The 19,387-nt window shown below is 36.8% G+C and overlaps 1 protein-coding gene across 2 annotated transcripts in view; it reads left to right on the top strand.

Moving 5' to 3' along the window:
- The window catches only part of CDADC1 (cytidine and dCMP deaminase domain containing 1), a 47,040-nt gene that overhangs the window by 9,272 nt on the left and 18,381 nt on the right, over positions 1–19,387 (top strand). The window contains exons 1-5 of one of the 2 annotated variants that reach the window (XM_037527308.2): positions 1,253–1,291; positions 2,085–2,193; positions 4,810–4,987; positions 12,408–12,977; positions 17,974–18,023. In XM_037527308.2, coding sequence (XP_037383205.1) covers positions 4,843–4,987; positions 12,408–12,977; positions 17,974–18,023 — 765 coding nt within the window. In that variant the 5' untranslated portion in view covers positions 1,253–1,291; positions 2,085–2,193; positions 4,810–4,842. Of the gene's footprint in view, positions 1–1,216; positions 1,292–2,084; positions 2,194–4,809; positions 4,988–12,407; positions 12,978–17,973; positions 18,024–19,387 lie in introns of those variants that run through there. The other variant, XM_037527307.2, reaches the window with a different exon arrangement.

Genomic DNA, 19,387 nt, shown 5'->3' with positions numbered 1-19,387 from the left:
CTCTTTCACTTATAAGAACCCTTATGATTACATTGGGCCCACTGAAATAATCCAGGATAATTGCTCTATCTCAAGGTCAGATGTTCAGCAGCCTTAATTATATAATTTTTATCTGCAACTTTAATTCCTTGCCATGTAACATGAACTAGCTCCAAGCTCCAGTTATTGGGACAGGGAGGTCTTTGGAAGACCATTATTCTACCTGCCATAACCTATATATAATATATTTGCTACATGGTTCCTTATCTTTGAAATTCCAATTAATTTACCTCTATTTCCCGTTAGTCCTTCATAGCCATCGCCACACTCTGGACTGCATTACTCAAAACTTCCCTAGCCCTGAAATCTTAAACTAGAGATTTTTATTTTCTAGCTACAATTTTTAGTACTTCTATATTTTGAAAGACTATGCAGGAGTGGGCCTCCCTGGTGGCACAGGGGGTTAAGACGCAGCCTATGAAGCTGTCCACAACCTATGCAGCATGAGTTCGATCCCCAGCTGGCCAGGGAGCTACCCACATGGCGCAGCAGACCTCTCCTGACTCGCCCGCTGCTCCCCTCAGCAGTGTACTTCGGTCGATCTGCCTGTTCTGTTCCCCATTCTGTCTCTGGTGAATCCTCTCACATACACACCCCACCCCTCTGGCCTGTACCCCAGCTCTTGTATGCATAAATAAATAACTCTTAAAAAAAAAAAAGACTATGCAGGAGTCAGATTATAAAGGGTAAGTAGCCTGAACTCGAACAATTTAGGAAATTAGTTCAGAATTTAATTAAGAAAAAAATGAATGACCTAAGCCTAAAACTAAGGAAACCAACCTTTAAATAGTAAATATTGAATTAATAATGTCTTTTTTTATTGATTAAACATTTTTATGTTCTTTGTTGTTCATTTTTGTATACTACTTGATTTCTCCCCTCAGGTATAGTCCCCCTAAATCTCCCACCACCACTAAATATCTCATGAACTGTCACCATAGTCCCTTGTGCTCTTCCCCCCCTTGTATTGACCCTTCCTCTTGCACCTCCCCTACTATATGCCTCAGATGTATAGTTTGCTTGTAAGTTATCTTCTTTTTTGACCGTTTGCTTTCCCTATATTCCTCCTATAAGTGAAACCATTATTTTTCTTTTACCTTCTGACTTATTTCACTGAGCATGGTAATATGTCTTATGTACTAATCTTTTTCTCCCCCTTTCTTCTGCTTTTAATTAGGAAAAGGAAGAGGGAAAACACGGACCCTTAGAAGATAATGAAGAGATGACCAGAGTATTTACTGACAAAAAGCAGGTGAATTTTTATGATCTTTTTAAAAAGACATATGTACCCAAAATACAAAGCAAAAAGGAAAAGTATAAAACCCAGAGTCCCTCAGATACTCATGTTCCCATTTGTATTTCCAAAGGAGTTTCTTGTGTATTTTTCTAAAAATTTTCTATGCATTTACAAGTCTATACATCTTTCCTATTTAATGTGTTTATAGATGGGATTATTCTATAATATGCTTCTATATCTTGCTTTTTTTTTTTTAATTTTCAAATTTTAACTCTTGGCACATTCCCATCTAGGTCAGATAAATGAGAAGCATTCTGTGGTTCTCTCAAACTATAAAACATATTGCTATTTTTGCCATGAATGCAAAGCCCTAACTGCTTTTTACCCTGGCCATTTATCAGAGTTGTGTTTGAAACAAGCAGCCTTGACGGTTGAGATAATATCTCCCTCTGGGACAAAGAACAGGTTTGCTTACTATTGCAATAAAACAACAGAATCCCCAGGCTCAGTGTTCCTCTCCTACAATGTACCTGACTTCCTGTCTAGGAAGCCATCTGGGCCCATCTGTATTACCCCAATAGGACTTGTGGTCAAGGGAACCATCATAAACATGATGATTGACTGCTTAATAAAGTTCTGTGTCTCTGACCCCAGTATATCATGTCTTTTAGCATCCTTGAAATATTGATGCATACTTAACTAGCTTGAGAATAGGGTACTCTCCAAGCCCAGACTTGACAAGATAAACTTTGTTGTTTTTAATATTGCATAGTATTTCCTTGTTACCTTAATCTTTTGAGTTTTCCAGAGATTCTGATTCATTGGGTGTGGAATGGAGACTAAGCTTATGTATTTTGAAAATGTTACCTTGATGATTCTGATGTACATTCCTGGAGATTTCGTGATTCGTTCTGAGAGTGAGTCTCTAAAATGCCCAACAATGACATAGAAATAATTTATCTCAGAATATTTAGATGTTTTTAATTATAAGAAAAGCTAAGGGAAAGAAATAGTGAATCACCATTTAAGTAAATATGCTAGTTCTTATACAAAACAGATTGCCCGCTTTTATGTAAGTTTTAATGTAAACCTATAACTCGGATTCATAGATGACTTGCCAAGATGCTAGTGAAGTGAAGCAAAATTAGAATCCAGAACGGTGATTCACTGAAAAGATTCAGTCGCAATAAGTGGACTTACCAAAATGGGATGTATCTAGACTTTTATTTGCTTTGTTTTGTTAAATTTAAGTTTGGGATGGAAAAATCTCTGTCTCAAACTTGATACTTTGTCCTTAGCTAAAAACAAAATGTAAAAAAAAAAAAAAAAACTCTGGACAAGAAAGTGCTAAACTTGGCCTAAAAGACTGTTTTAATAAAAAATAAATTGATGAATATGCTTCTTATTTATTAGGAGACAATTTTTTAAAGTCTTTTGTGGTCAGGGTTTTCCTACCTTATTTCTGTCTACTTAAATACATAGAAAATCTAAAGTTAAAAACATTCAATTGCAGGCCATTTTCTTTTTTTTTTTTTTTTCCTGTATAAGTCATTATTTATTTATTTATTTATTTATTTTTAAATATTAAATTTTATTTTATATTCCCCCATACAATTGCAAACGCCCCATTCTGACCCCAATCCTTCCCCTCCCGCCCCCCACCCCCCAAAAAGTGTCTCTGGTTCATAGTTTTTTGTTGATTTTGATTTTCACTTTCTTATATTCATTTTCCTGGTCCCTTATTTAAGTTTTCTAGATGCAGGCCATTTTCATTGGTCACAATTGGCTCAGTTTAGTAAAATGAGCTCTAACCCTCTGAGATTTTTTTGAGAAAGCCTCATCAGTTCTTTTCCAAAGTGACAGGTGTTTGTTTGTTTGTTTGTTTTAAAGATTTATTTATTTATATAAGAAATGGGGTACAGGCCAGAGGTGCGGGAGGGTGAGAGAACTCACCAGAGAGAGCGGGGAGCAGAACAGGCAGACGGACTGAAAACACCGCTGAGGGGAGCAGCAGGCGAGACAGGAGAGGTCTGCTGCGCCATGTGGGTAACTCCCTGGCCAGTCGGGAATCGAACACACGCTGCAGAGCCTGTGGACAGCTTCACAGCGCTGCACTCAATCCGCTGCGCCACTGGGGAGGCCCTGTTTTTATTTTTATTTTTAACTTGCTGGAAACATTCAGAAGTAGATGCTAACATATGCTAACATTTGTATTTGAGGAACATGGAACTTTCAAACATTTTGGAATGGGAAGGGAAAGGGTCCACAAATTCAAGGTTAATTTAAAACTTATTTTTAAAGCCAATATAGATAGGTTTTTCATGTCTTAGCTGTATTTTGGATATATATTTTGTAAAGGCAGGTTTTTGTATTCCTTTTAAATGTCCATGTAGCTTGTAAACTCAGAAAGGGAATTCTATAACATCTTTTCTTTAGGCATTTCACAATGGGTATTAATCTCCATAGTTTTTAACATGTATGCTCATAACTGAAATTGAAGCTTGCTTATTTTCAGTAATATAATTTGGCTCTGGTTTGATTTTTAATGTGATTTCAATTCTGTTGTTTCTGAGTACAATAAATACCCTATTCTTAGCCCAAGTTTCCCTCTCATATTGTAGCAACTAGCCCTGAACCCAAGATTCAGGCTTACATTTCCTTACTTCAGTCTTTTGCTGCAAAAACAGCATAGACTATCTTTGCCTTACATGGAAGTGATTTTTACTTTTTTGATTAATATTTGTGTAAGTTAGGACTCTTTAAGTTCAGAGTAACAACTCTTTTACATCTCAGCCAATGGCTAGCCTCCAGGGCTTAAAGCAGGGTCAGCCCAGTCCCCACTGATGGGTGGGGTGCTGCTGAGATAGTTCAAGCTCACCCTCTAGCTTTAACTTGTCTCTTCCTTTCAGACACCTGAGGGTATGACTCTCTTTTTTAAAGCTTGTTTATACATTTAAAAGGAACCCTTTTTTTGGTCATAAATAATCTATATATTTGTAGGAGGTGGAACTTAACCATATTAGATAAATTGTCATAATGCTAAAAATTGGTAGAGCCAGTTTTTAGAAAGAAGTTGAGAATTATCTTTATTTTAGTATTTAAAATACTTTAAATTGAAAATAGCTTCTGCTTTAGTCTTGCCTTTTAGCATCTGTAGGTCTTTCAGAAGCTCATGTAAATTCCCTGAACTTCACTTATCCATGTGTAAAATCAGAGGGTTTTCCACTTTTTTTTTTACTATCACTTAGAGGCTTAAACCTAAATAGTCCTAGACTGGATGCTTTAAGAAACAAGTCAAATTGACTTGGTTCTTGCCCATTACTAGGTTAAACTGAATTTACTTTTCACTAGGACAAACTAATAATAATACTTAAGACATTCAGAAATATTTTTGGACTTAATGAGAAATGTGCTTTTATTCAATGTGTTCAGATAAAGATAAACAAAGCTTTAATTTTTCAATATATCAAGATTTATCCATGATATGATTGTTAAATGTAACTGATAAGTGATTACTTTGTATCTTAATGTAGGTGAAGAAAACTGGGCTTGTGGTGGTGAAGAACATGAAAATTGTTGGTCTCCACTGTTCTAGCGAAGATTTACATGCTGGGAAAATTGCTGTTATTAAACATGGGTCGAGGCTGAAAAACTGTGATCTTTATTTTTCCAGAAAACCTTGTTCCGCTTGTTTGAAAATGATTGTAAATGGTAAGTGCAGATAAGGCTTTGTTGGGGTTAATAGCATTTATCTGAGAGTAATCAATAGGAACAAATTACTTAAATACTGCAGAGATAATTTAGAAATATAAATATAAATATATTTCAGTTTGATACACTGTAAGAAGAGTCAGAAAACATGGATTTTGGTCTCAGCTCTGGCACTAACATGTTAAATGACTTCACTCTGCTATTAGACTAATGATAGCTGTTGTTAAAAGATGAAGTGAGGAATATTAAAACTTTTAGTTGTTTATTTGAACAAAATCTGTTCAACTCAGGCAGCATCCAATGTTGCTGATAGAAAGGAGCTCCAAAGAATTGTACAAAGACTTACAGGCAGAAGAGAGGAGGAATGAGGAAATTATACTAGGCAAAAAATCTGCTTGGTTGTTTTAAGGTTACTTTCCGTTAGGGTATGGCCATAACTTTTCAGGTAGGTTACCCAGCTAGTGCTGGGAATCAGGCAATCCCCTACTGACTGGTTTAAGATTCCTTTTCCGGGAGTGCTGACTTACAATTAAGTCTCAGCTTGGTGATGCAAGTCTTAGCATGAGAGACTTCATTTTGGTTTGTTGGTTTGTTGTTAACACTGTTGAAACAAATATATCCCCAAATTTCTGTGGCTTAACATGCTAGATATGTATCATCCATGTAGTAGTCCATTGCAAGTATTGCTGAATGGCAGGCAGTTCTTCCCCATGAGGTAGATTCATAGGTCTAGACCCTTCTTTATTCTGCTACTGCCATCCCCTAGTTGATAGTATAGAAGGCATACCTACTTCTTAAGAAACCTGATATGGAAGTTTCTGTTCACTTCCTTTATGGGAACTGTCATTGCTGGACAGCTATCTCCCAAAGACTAGTCTACACTTTGGAAGGTGGAACACAAACTATTAATGTATGGCTATCCATCTCTGCCACACCAGGCCACACACTAAACCAACTTGCACTTAAGATTCTATTTTACACCCAGGTAAGTATGCAGACCATTCTCCCATTTAAATAAATATTTTTTATGTATACACTGTGCTATTGTGATTTAGGGTACAAAATATATATTTGGTTTTCACCCCCTTCCTGGCATGGAACAGCTACAACTCAGAATTTCCTAAGTGACAAGAGCAATAAATGTCTTTTGTTACTCAATACAAGCCCCTTTCAGCCACACCTAAGGTAACTTTTAGAGAGCCCCTCAAGATGGGGAATGGTTGCTGGGGAGACCAATCAGGTGGTTAGAGGGTTGCAACTTTCGGCCCCACTCCCTTGAAATGTGGGGAAGAGAAACTGGTGTTTGAGTGCACATTCTAATGGCCGATGATAACATTCCATCATTCCTATGTAATGAAAGCCCCTTAAAACCCAAGAAGGAGGGCCTTCCCGGTGGCGCAGCAGTTGAGCGCCGGGTTGCGAAGCTGCCTGCAGCCTCTGCACCGCCGGTTCGATCCCCGGCTGCTCCCCAGCTACCGGAGGAGGGTCCCACATGGCACACAGACCTCTCCTGCCACCTGCTGCTCCCCTCAGCAGTGTGCTTCGGTCCTTCTGCCTGCTCTGCTCCCCGCTCTGGCTCTGGTAAATTCTCTCATCCTCCCGCGCTTCTGACTGTACCCAGTGCTTGTATAAATAAATAAATAAATAAATAAATAAAAATCTTTTAAAAAATAAAACAACAGATTTATTTAAAAAAAAAAAAAAAACCCAAGAAGGACAGGGTTCAGGTTGATTCTGGAGGGGGCATAGTGGGTGGTGGGGAGGAAAGACCAATATAGTTCCTAGTCCTTTTCTGCAAGGTGTTATTTGAAACCAAAAATAACAATGTGACATGTTAACTCTACCAATTCAGTGATACAGGCTATAAGTGGTACATGAGGTCAAAGGAGAAATAGTAATCCCTGCAACTTATAAAATGCTAGGACTTAAGCTGGATCTTGTTGGGTCCAGTGTAGAAGAGGAGAAATGTATTCCTGGTCAGGGGAATAGCACATGTGGGATCATCATTTTGTAAGAAGCAGGGTTCTGGGAGTCTGCATGTGAAATGAAGAATCAGTCTTGGGGGAAAAAAAACAGTGGTAGATGAATTATAATGATCGATTGGGGTGTCAGGGGAGAACTTTAAAAGTCATATGATCTTTGGGCTTTATTTTATAGAACAGAGTTCCTAAAGTTGTTTTGAGGATGAACTGTTTTCACTTACACCAAATCTTTAATTTGGGGAGGGCAGTGTCCTTAAGCTATAAATGGAAGAACTTCCAGAAAAAGTGGTCATGTAACTAGAACCTCCTGACTTGAAATGACTATTTCAAGCAGGTAGTTGTCAAGGATTTGTATTAGATCCTGTAATCTCTCCCTTGCATTTATGAATAGAGGAGATAATGAGAGTGGCCTATTATTTTTCTGCTTTTCCCGGTTAACTGGGCAGGTTGGATATTCGTGTTATCACTTGTGTTAACCTGTAATTCTTGTTACAGATTATGTGAAGTCATTTAAGATTTTTGAGCAGGAGTAACATTAAAATTACTAATTTTTTATTGAATCAGAACATGGATAGATAAGAGGTTGGGAGCTTGACTGTTCCATTAAGCAGGATATGAAATAGTATTCTAGTGATAGCATTAATATACACAGGAAAGAATGTGAAGAACCAAAACATTTATTGATTTTTCTGTTGTACAGTCAAGAGAGAATGAATAAAAGATACTTGTGTTTTACACTGAGTTGACTTTGCTGAAAGTACTCTTACTAGTCTCAGAGTCAAGAATTAGAAAGACAAATAAGAATTAGACAAATAGAGGAGTGCAAATAACTCACCACTGATTGCTGTCTTCAAATATACATCTAAACCTAGCCAGAGAAATAAAGTGTGAGAAATCAGGAAACATACTATGGAAATGCTTTCATGTTGATGTTTGACCCATAGTTAGATAAAATTGCTAGTTAGATTAAGCTTGTATATTCTATCCTGGGAAGGGGCACAGTTTAACCTAATACTGTTGTTAAATCTCTTTATTAGTTAAAATTACTATTATCTCATTTACAAAGCAAATATTTCTAAAGCAAAGTGATTCTCAAAGTGTGATTTGTGGACTCCTGGTGGTCCATGAGGTCAATTTCCATAACACTACATTTATACTAATAGACCCAAACAGGTGGGAGTAAAGCTATTGGTGCATGTTAGGGATCCAGGTGGTCATCGCACTCTTCATGGCCTTGCACTTGGAGTGGGAAAAAAGCGGAGTGGGAGTTAACATAAGAATGTTTTTGATAAAAGAGTAAAGATTATTTTATGAAATCCTAACCCTTGAATATAGTTTAAATATTCTGTGAGAGAAAATAGGAGGTGCACCCAAAGTACTTTGTTGGGCCTCCCTGGTGGTGCAAGGGGTTAAGATTTAACCTATGAAGCTGTCTGCAGCTTCTGCAGCACAAGTTCGATCCTAGGCCACGGAGCTACCCACCTGGCGCAGCACACCTCTCCTGACTCACCCACTGCTCCCCTCAGCAGTGTATTTCAGTTAGTCCACCTGTTCTGTTCCTCACTCTGTCTCTGGTGAATCCTCCCACCCCCCACACCTCTGGCCTGTACCCCAGTTCTTGTATGCGTAAATAAATACATCTTTAAAAAAACACCGAAAAAAAAAAAGTACTCTTGTTACAAACTTAAGTACAAAAGTTTGTCTTAAAGAAAATTATTCACTCAGTTGCTTGAGTTATGAACTGATTTATCTACTTTATTTCATGGTCATGAAAAAGTAGTTTGTCATAATCATTCATTGGCAAATTATATTTATTGAGACTTGGCTATTTGGCAGATATTTTATGAAAAACGGATGAAGTAAAGCTGCAACTTCCAGGTATTTGTTGCCAATGATAAAATATGAGCCTTCAAGTAAAAGTTGGAGTTTTGGAAAACTTGTAGCCACAGTCATAAATTTACGTGTTTCCCAATACTTAAAGACTCTTTAGATGAGATTAGTGGTGATCTCTTTTGATGGTAATATTAATACATGGGATTTTTTTTTTTATTGTTGTGAAATCAGTAGACCCCTGTTTTCCAAATGACTGATGCATGCATCATACTGCAGAGTCACACAAGTAAAGAGCCATTTTTTAAAATTAATTTTATATATATATATATATATTTTACATCCTTTTTTCTTTCTTCTTTTTTTTAAACAATGTTTGCTTTCTTTTCTCAGGTGTAGTCCCCATAGAATTTCCACCACCAATTCACCCATGCACCATCACCATAGTCCCTTGTGCTCTTTGCGCCCTCAATTTGATCCCTTTCCCTCCTCCCCTGCAAAATGTTTCTGATTTATGGTTGTCTGTTTTTGTTTTGTTGTATTGTGTTTTTTTATTATTTTTTTCCCTTATGCCTTATTTGCTTCCCCTGTATTCCTCCTATAAGTGAAGTCATCCTGCTACCTCACACCATGTACAAAAATCAACTCAAAATGGATAAAAGATATGAATATAAGACCTGAAACCATAAACTATATATAAGAAAATATAGGTAAAACGCTACAAGACATATATCTCAGTAAAGAGCCATTCTTCAGTGCAAGCTGGATTAGTGAATTTCAACATAACAGTACAAAAAGCTTGTTGATGTGATTTCAGATTCTTCATGGTAACTAGCCTTTAAGAAATGATCCCTTTAAAATTTTTATGTAGTGTCAAAGAAGCATATCCACAATATCTGGAATGACTGCTAAAATACTCCTTTGCAGCTACATATCTGTGTGAGGTCGGAAACTATTCATATCTTATGAAAACAACACAGGAAACTGAAAGCAGAAGCAGATTTGAGAATCCAGCTGACTCCTTTTAAGCCAGGCTATACATTAGTAGAAATTTAATACAGTGCAACTCTTCTCAATTATTTTTTGTTGTTTTGAAAAATGTAGTTTTTTTCATTAAACATTTATATTAATGTATATTAGGGTCTTTATTGATATTTTTAAATTTTGTTTTAATTTTCTGATACAGTAAATATTAATAGATATAATCCATGTAAACAAAAGCTGTTTGGGGTGCCTCATTAATATAAAGAGGTCCTGAAACCAAAATATTTGAGAACTTCTCCTAGCATTTACTATGGGTACAAGAATGTTTGTTCAAAGATTAGTTATCATCCCTTCTCCTTGAATCAGGAGATGATCAATATAAATGAAAGTTTGACCATCATTGCTAGTACTAGTTAGGAAATGAATTATTAGAACTCTAGCACAGGGAAAGTGAAATACAGCCAGAGGAAACACTATGATGCTAGCTTTCAGTGCTTCAAAATTGCTTTACAGCATAAGCCACAGTAACAGTCAGGGGCGTAGGTAGAAATATGTGTTTGTTCAAATAAGACTTTTTAGTTCAGCTGTTATTTTGAAAGCATAATACCCTGTGAGCCATCTGTCTATTTACTTTTGGGGACAATCATAAAAAAATGTCTCTCTTGGCTAAAAGTATGAGAGTTACTAGCAAAGGGATCTTTTTGTTGTAAAATACTAATTGATAAGCAAACTCAACTCTGTAAAGGCACCTTACTGTTCAATCTCAAATAGAAATTAAAACATTTTGTTACATGTTTGTTATTTCAATTTCATTTTCTCTTTTGTAAATTGTTCATATCTTTTGGTCACTCTCAAGGCCTTCTTGTCATTTATATGTGCTCTTAATAAATTAAAATCTGTGTTAATCTGTTGTTCCTCTCTCCCCACTGTTGCCCTCACATTTTAAATTCTTTGTGGACATTTTACATAAATATTATACTATTTTATTAGGAGAAGGGCATTAATGTGTTAAACCATTCCCCTATTTTGGCCATTTGGGATATTTTACATTTTTTTTAAGATTTATTTTACTTATTTATGCATACAAGAGCTGGGGTGCAGGCCAGAAATGCAGGGAGTGAGAGGATTCACTGGAGACAGAGTGGGGAACAGAACAGGCAGATCTACTGAGATACACTGATGAGGGGAGCAGCAAGTGAGACAGGAGAAGTCTGCTGCACCATGTGGGTTACCTCCCTGACCGGGGATCAAACTCATGCTGCAGTGGCTGTGGATAGCTTCATAGTGCAGAGACTTAACCTCTTGTGCCACCAAGGAAGCCTGATATTTTACATTTTTACTGTTTTAAACAATGCTAATCTAAATACATGAATGCGTGAATTTTTTTGTCTTTATTTAGAATTTTTTTTTAAGATTTATTTATTTATTTATTTATACAAGCACTGGGTACAGTCAGAAGTGCAGGAGGATGAGAGAGTTCACCAGAGCCAGAGTGGTGAACAGAACAGGCAGAGTGACGAAATACACTGCTGAGGGGAGCAGCGGACGTGGCAGGAGAGGTCTGTCGCGCCATGTGGGACCCTCACCAGCGGCTGGGGATCAAACTGGCGCTGCAGAGGCTGCAGGTTTTCTTAGTATAGCTACCCAGAAGAATAATTCAGAGTACAGGTACATTTTTGATACATGAATTAATTGTTTATTTGAGAGCAAAACTCTAGCACTATAAGTCATCAGCTGTGATTTTTCTTTTTTTAATAATTGTTAGATTTAATTATTTTTTTTAAGATTGATTTATTTATGCATACAAGCGTTGGGGTACAGGCCAGAGATGCAGGGGGTGACAGGATTCACTAGAGACAGAGTGCGGAGCAGAACAGGCAGACTAACTGAAATACACTGCTGAGGGGAGCAGCGAGCGAGACAGGAGAGGTTTGCTTCACCATGTGGGTTTCTCTCTGGCAGGCCGGGGTTCGAACTCGTGCTGCAGAGACTGCGGATTGCTTCATAGTGCGGTGCTTAACCCCTTGCGCCACCAGGGAGGCCCCAGCTGTGATATTTCTAAGCAGTCATTTGATTACTTGGGGGTCTGTGGTTTGGGATCACACATAGCAAAGCCAGTAAAAGCCATGGAAAATACTTTTCATGGTAATAGATACCTTCCATGGACTTTGTTGAGGGTTGGCAAACTTTCTCTATAGGACCAAATAATAAATATTTTAGACTTTCATATAATGTCTTCAGAGCTATTCAGTTCTCAAATCTCCATTATAGTGCAGAAGCAACCAGAGACTATGTCAATGAATGGGTGAGTCTGTTCCAATAAAGCTTTATTTATGGTCACTGCAAGTTGGATTTCATGTCATTTTCATGTGTTGGCAAATGTTCTTTTGAATTTTCCAAATATTTCAAGCTATAAAACCATCTTAAGCTGAAAACTGTACAAAAACAGATACTAGGCTAAATTTGGCCTATGAATCATAGTCTGTCCAACTACATTATGGGTCACTTGGTAGTAGATGTTATTATATTGGGACCTCTAGGTGTACTGCAATGATAAGGTGAATTTGTCAAGAAAACCTTTAATTTCAGTATATATCTGATAACTTCCTTCCTCTGTATTTCAGCCGGAGTTAACCGAATTTCATATTGGCCTGCTGATCCAGAAATAAGTTTGCTTACTGAGGCTTCTAATTCTGAAGATGCAAAGTTAGATGCCAAAGCAGTGGAAAGATTGAAGTCAAATAGTCGGGCCCATGTGTGTGTCTTACTGCAACCTTTGGTGTGTTATATGGTGCAGTTTGTAGAGGAGACCTCTTACAAATGTGACTTTATTCAAAAAATTACAAAAACATTACCGGATGCTAACATTGACTTTTATTCTGAGTGTAAACAAGAAAGAATAAAAGAATATGAAATGTTATTTTTGGTTTCAAATGAAGACATGCATAAGCAAATACTGATGACTATAGGTTTGGAGAACCTGTGTGAAAATCCATACTTTAGCAATCTAAGGCAAAGCATGAAAGAGCTTATCCTACTTTTGGCCACAGTAGCTTCCAGTGTGCCCAACTATAAACACTACGGATTTTACTGTGGCAATACCGAACAGATTAATGAAATTCACAATCAAAGTTTGCCACAAGAAATTGCAAGGCACTGCATGGTTCAGGCCAGGTTATTGGCATATCGAACTGGTGAGTTACATGCTTAGTTCATAAAGTGGGGCTGATTGGTTGGGTTGTATTTGTCTTAGGCGTAAAGTGGTGTTCACCTCATCTATGATAGAGTTCACTTTTTCTTAGATACTAAAGATTTGCTTTAGTATCTATGTATTAGTGGAACCATTGGGTAAAAAGCTCTATTAGCAGTTTTGGGATTTCTAGTGACCATGTATTCACTGCTACATTTGTAAACCAGGGTCTGATTACTGATTAGCTAGGCCATTCTCTGTCTCTTGATTCATTGAAGTCTCCCCTAGAAAACGGGACAAAAAGAGAAGGGAGAACCAGTATCATTTATTTTTGTTCATTATTAAATATTTTGTATGTATTCAGTATTTAATAAAAATCTTTATAATAAAAGTATGAATTCAAAATAACTGATGGAATCAAAGTAAAGGAATATTGGTAAATTCTTTCCATTGCTGGTATGTCTTCAATCAGTAAGTCAAGAAATCAAACATTTTTACTTTATGTTGTTCATGAGTATTAAATTGTTCGTGAGTATGTATGTGAAAAAGGAAAATACTCCAAAAATTTTCTTTATTGTGATAAGAGATAACATCAGTATTTCCACTTATAGAACAGTGTTTTTACATCTTATGAGACAAGGTTTTCAAAGTAGAATCATCATTTGTTTAAAAGAAACTTTAAGAGGGCAAGAGGAAAATGCAGGTAGGAACACAATGGAGTAAGATTTGAGTGGACTGTAATAGGATTTTAAAAACTCCTAAGAAAGAGGGGGAAGTAAGAAAATCCTCACAGAAGGCCCATACAAATGCTGCTGGTCTACAGTTTATTCTATACAAAGACTACAGGTTGAAGTAATTTCAGTAAAACGAAGGTACTCAACTGGCAACATCACCATTGAAGCAGAATAACCACCAAAACTTTTATTGAAAGTACAAATGGTCAAATTCCAATCCAGACCTGCTGACATCCCTAAAGTGTGGCCTAGGTATAACATAATAATTTTTTAAGTTGTGCAAGGGATTCTCATGTTCAAGCTTAAAAATCATCAATTCTTAGAAAAGAACTTGATTCTACAAATGCAATTTTTATGACTGCAAACCATACTGTAAAAGTTCTGTTTAATGTAATTACTTTGTATTGTGTGCTGTAGGACTTTTTCTAAAGCCAACTTTAAAAAGAATTTTTTCGAAATCATTCTGGAAGGACAGAAACAGAAATGGGAACAGCTGTTAGAGCTCTATTCCCCTTGGCAAAATAGAATTCACCAGATTCCAAAGTAAGCATTAAGCTATGACATGTGAATCTGCTGGAGCAGATGCCTCATCATGCGATGTATGATTCCAAAGACTAAAGCTGTAGTAATGCATAGATACAAATTTGCACGTATATCTTTATAGATATTCTAATTATAAATTTACCCACTATTTCTGTGTGGAGTTTTGTACACAGAGCTGTGCTTCTGCCCACTTAAAAGATTTTTCAAGGTTAATTTTTTGACCATGTGTGACTTTTGCCTGGAACCCACATCCTCAGTAGGACACAACTCTGTCATGAACTCCACTCTACTGTGAGCTCTTTCAGGGAAGAGACAATGTCTTCATCATCATCTCTTCCTTAGCACTAAGGATAGTGTGTTGAATGGATAAAGACAATGTTTTTATATCCAAAGATAACTGGTCCAGAGTCCTTTATCCAAAACCTTTGGAGCCAAATGAAAAAGAATTCAGAATTTTTCAGCCTTCGGAAATAATCTAATTCACATATATTACACTACACTCCCTGGGAGTTCTGGGGCACCCTGAAGTCAACACATGTAAACATATGTTTACATATGGAGTGAAATGTATAAATACTTGCCCTAAATATTTGGTCAGGCATAGCCACAAAATAAGTGCATCAGATATTCAAAAAAAAAAAAACAAAACTTGATACAAGGGATTTAGGTAAGGACTTTTCAATGTGTTCTTTATTGATGATAAAATAGCAATGATTTATTGAGCAGGCACAGAACTAGGAGAGAAAGAATGAGAGAGAAATAGTTTAACACTGAGACCAATCACACTCCTGAGAGAATGTGCCTCTAATAACTTGGATATTTAATTTTACACTATTCAGTTTACTTTGATGACTTTTTTCACCATAATTTTTAGGTGAAGAAACCATTAAACCATTCCATGTAAAAATGTACATATGATTAAAATGAATTTCAAAATCTTTAAAGCAAAATTCTAAAGGGAATTGAAAATAAGTGACTTAATTGCTTTTTGAAAATAAATATGATCCACAAAGGTATCATTAAAAGTATGTTTCTAGGATACTTTAGGGTAGCAAAAAAAGTGATAAAATTTGTTTATAGTTCAGGACAAAAGAGGTCATATCTTCCTTCACTGTTTTTCCATTAGACTAGTTATTTTACAAAGTTGAGGATTATGCCCTTCTCCCAAACCACAATTTTTGATAATGGAAAGTTAAAGTAGCCAAGAAAGTTAACTTTCAAATCATAACTCCATGGTTCTCAACTTTTAGCATGCCTGCCAATCAGAGCGGATACTCAAGAGAAATTCAAATTCCTGAACCCTGCCTGCCCAGCCATGAGCCTGTTTTTAATGAGTATCCAGTGATGGTGGTGCAAATGGTTCATAGACCACTCTTGGACAAATCCTGGCCTGACTACACATTTAGGAGCTAAAATAGTCATGCCTGAATTCTAGAACCACTGGATAAAGACCTATCTGGCTTTCAGTAATCAAAGAGTGTTGGATATTGAGTAGATGATTGAGAGTTGACTTTCCTTCAAAGGTAGACAGAGAAGAACCTTGTCAATCACCTGGTTATGAGGAGCAATTTCTTTAAAAATTACAAACATGAAGAGATTTTTAAGACATTACCATCCAACATCTGTCATCCAAACTTGGAACTGAGTTAAATCTCCTCTAACTAAAATAGATGAACTTGTATTCTGACACATGGTAAAGAATAGTTTCTTGTTGCAACTAAACTTATCTAGGAAGTAGAACTGCATGTTGTGGAAAATCACGTTTCCCCTCCTGACAAGTTTCAGTCTGTCCCCAGACTGAAAACAGTAAGAGTGGCTCCTGAGACTAAAAAAACAAAAACAAAAACAAAAAAAAGTTAAAGGTAGGAAAAGTAGGCTCTTACTGTGAAGAATTTCTATTTTAGTTTCTCATTTTTTTATTTCAGACTTATGCATATGTTAAGAACCATTGTATCTACAGCAAAAGATTCTGTTTTGCAGGCAAATGTAACCTTGTATTTGTAACTTTTGCCTCTTGCCTTAGAAATGAGCAAAAAGCCATAATTCTTTTCTCCTTGTGTTACATATAGTCTGAAGGTCTTGAGAGGAGAAAAATTTGTTTACACCAAAATCCCTTTCATGACAATTTCCCTGCAAAAGTGGTTGCCTCCTCTGCAGCACTATGTTTGTTTCCTTCCTAGCAGAGCAGAGCTACTAACATCTTTTCCTGTTTCTGTCCTCGTGCGTAAGTTTCATGAATATGGTGACTTCTATTTCCCCCACCACTATGTACTTGGACATTCAACAAAGGGAACTCTGTTAGGAAATTTTTAGTGTCAAGGGAACCGGTAGAGGAAACACAAGTAGGGTGGGTCTGCAAAGCCAAATTTTAGTGATTTCTTTGTCTGCTTTCTCATCTAGAAAGGGAAATGTGCCTGTTTACCTTTAGGGTGAAAATGAGATAATGGGTAAAAGTGTTTAAAATAAGTTATATACGTGCTTTGTAATATAATTTTAAAAGCATGAGCTTGCTTGGACTGAAGATGGGGAATTTCATTATAGTATAATTTTTTTAAGAGTAACTTATTTATTGAGCATCCTGGCTTTTAATGCATACATAGAATAATTTCTTTGTACTTTTACTAGAAAAATTTTTATATCCTTTTTATGTTATAGTGTTATATGTAAACATTAAAAAAGGGAAAAGTAAGTATTAAAAATGTTATCATTGGAAGGGCTAACTTTTAGGAAACTGCAAGGAAGTCACAGTTTTATTTAATTCTCACCAACATGAAAATTCCCTAAAGTTAAGTTCACAGATGATTATTGCTTTCTCTGTGTAAAACTACATGGAAAACTACATTAGTCCCTTGTTAAGATTTTATAAATACTAAGTTGTAATTACTGTATAATTGCTTTATAAATTTCAAACTTACTCTTCCATTAGTAGAAGGAAAAAGTCAACCCTTAAATATGCAGAATCTCTATTTGGGTTTTAAGCTTTCCTTTTCAGATTAATATTTTAAGAAGTACAGCTCTACTTGTTGCAGAGGTGCTGTGGGGAAGCATAATCTCATGTTTTAATTTCTGTCACTTGATTTAGAAATGAGCATCCTGTCACTAATGTGGCATTCTTTTTCCCCTCTCAGTAAAGTGTGATGGTCAGGGAAAGGAAGTTTTGTTTGAATCAAAATTCCATTCATGCCCTTTCCAGCATTATGTGTAAGCCCCTAAAGATTTTTTATGTTTGTGTTGTGTTTGAACATTTTTCTTAGCAAGAACATTTCTATAAGTGTATTTTCTATAAGAGTCTAAAATAAACCACATTTGATTGTTGTGAATAGTATCACATTGCATCTGTTAATTAAGAAACTTATTTTTTAGTCAATTTCATAACCTGTTAGAAATGGTCATTCAGAAACTGACTTGTTAATAGAGAATCAACTAAGTTACACTTAGTTCTAGTTGTGGCTTTGAAGTGCCCTGACTATGGATAGTGCCATTTAATTTCTCCATATAGATCATGTGTGACTGGGCTGGTAGTAACACTGTTTAGTTGCTAGTTCCCATATCCCATGCTTGCAAATATTTAATACTTTTCTATAATTAGTGAAGATGTCGGTGGCTATTGCTACATTTATGAGTTTGTTTCAATAAATATGTTTTTGTTATTTTGAGGGCAATGTGTTTCTGAGATTAACAAGTCATTGATTTTTACTAAGTTAAATGACCTTTCTCTTTCAGAGGATCATAAAACAGGAGTTGGAGCAGTCATTTGGGCAGAAGGAAAATCTGTAAGTTTTAAAATAATTTATTAAACATTTGACCTTGATTTCATTTAAACACAGTTGAATCTTAAGTGCATTACATCTAACTGACCCATTGGAATTGATCTTTTATATTGGTGCATTTATTAAATGTAGTGAACATTTGCTTACTCAACAGTTTTCTGGATAATATCATTCATTTAGCAAACATTTACTAAACACTTTCTACAGGGTGTAGGCACAGTACCAGTGAGCAGTGGGGAATTAAAGACTACATATTCTGCCCTTTATGGCCTTCTATGTTCCTACTGATGGAGCCACCGAAGTGAAAGAGAGACTGGTACTTAAGTGTGATTATAACATGATACCACGAGAGCATAAAGGATAGGAACCTTCACTCTATTTGGAGAAAAAGTAAAATATTCTTAGAGGAGGTAAGATACTACTAGTCTTGAAGAGCTGTAACTGGAAGAACAAAGTTCGGGCCACCTGTCACCACCAAGTGCTAATAAAGTAGAGACAGGAATTGAATCTTTAAGGTGGCTTTAATCAGATAGCCAACAATCTGGAAGGCAGGGGAGGTGGGGTGGGGGAGGGGGTTAACACCCTAAAGAAACAGCCTTAAAATTTCATTTCCAGCTGGCCATTTATAGTGAGTTGGACAAAGACAGTTTAGCAGTAAGCAGGCCTTGACTGCTGCCAGGAGCCTGTGATATCCAGCCCCCGGACCTCATCTCCCTCCTGGACACCTGGCCTCAAACGTGTCCCATTATGCTGAGGCTTGTCTTCAGATGGCACTGGCTCCCCACACTCTTCCAGACGTGTCCTTGGCCTGGAAAATTAACTCAGAGCAGACAGGCCATAAACAACGTGTGTGTACAGATTTCCTACTGAAACAAACAATTGGTGTTGCGTCAGACAACACCACACTGACAAATGGGAGTCGTGGAGCAGGCTACAAATGCAGGATGCTGCTGAAGAGCAAGATCCTGGCCCTTTTATTGACACACATAATTGGTTGTCAGGAGATTAGGGAGATTAAAGAAAGGGGAAGGATGTAGAAGATTAGGGATTGTGAGTCTGCCCTCCAGGCACTTCTAATATACTTGATGCTACACCCTAATCCCCAGCCATGGTTCTAATCTTATCAACAAGGCTCTCCACTGATCAGCTTCTGGGGTCCCTTGTCATACATCGGTCCTCAGCCCCCCGGGCATTCCCAGTCATACGTCTCGATGTATAAGTCGGGAGTATATGTTATGCATTGGTCCTCAGCCCCCTGAGCATTCTGGACATACCTCCTGATGCACATGTTATGCATCAGTCCTCAGCCCCCCAGGCGTTCTGGACATACCTTGTGATGCATAACCTTCCCAGTGTGATCCAGCTTT

The sequence above is a fragment of the Talpa occidentalis genome, unplaced genomic scaffold (genome assembly GCF_014898055.3).
Source record: "Talpa occidentalis isolate TD23 unplaced genomic scaffold, MPIMG_talOcc4v2.1 talOcc4.5, whole genome shotgun sequence".
NCBI classification, from domain to species: Eukaryota; Metazoa; Chordata; class Mammalia; order Eulipotyphla; family Talpidae; genus Talpa; species Talpa occidentalis.
This window is presented reverse-complemented; position numbering and strand designations above follow the sequence as displayed.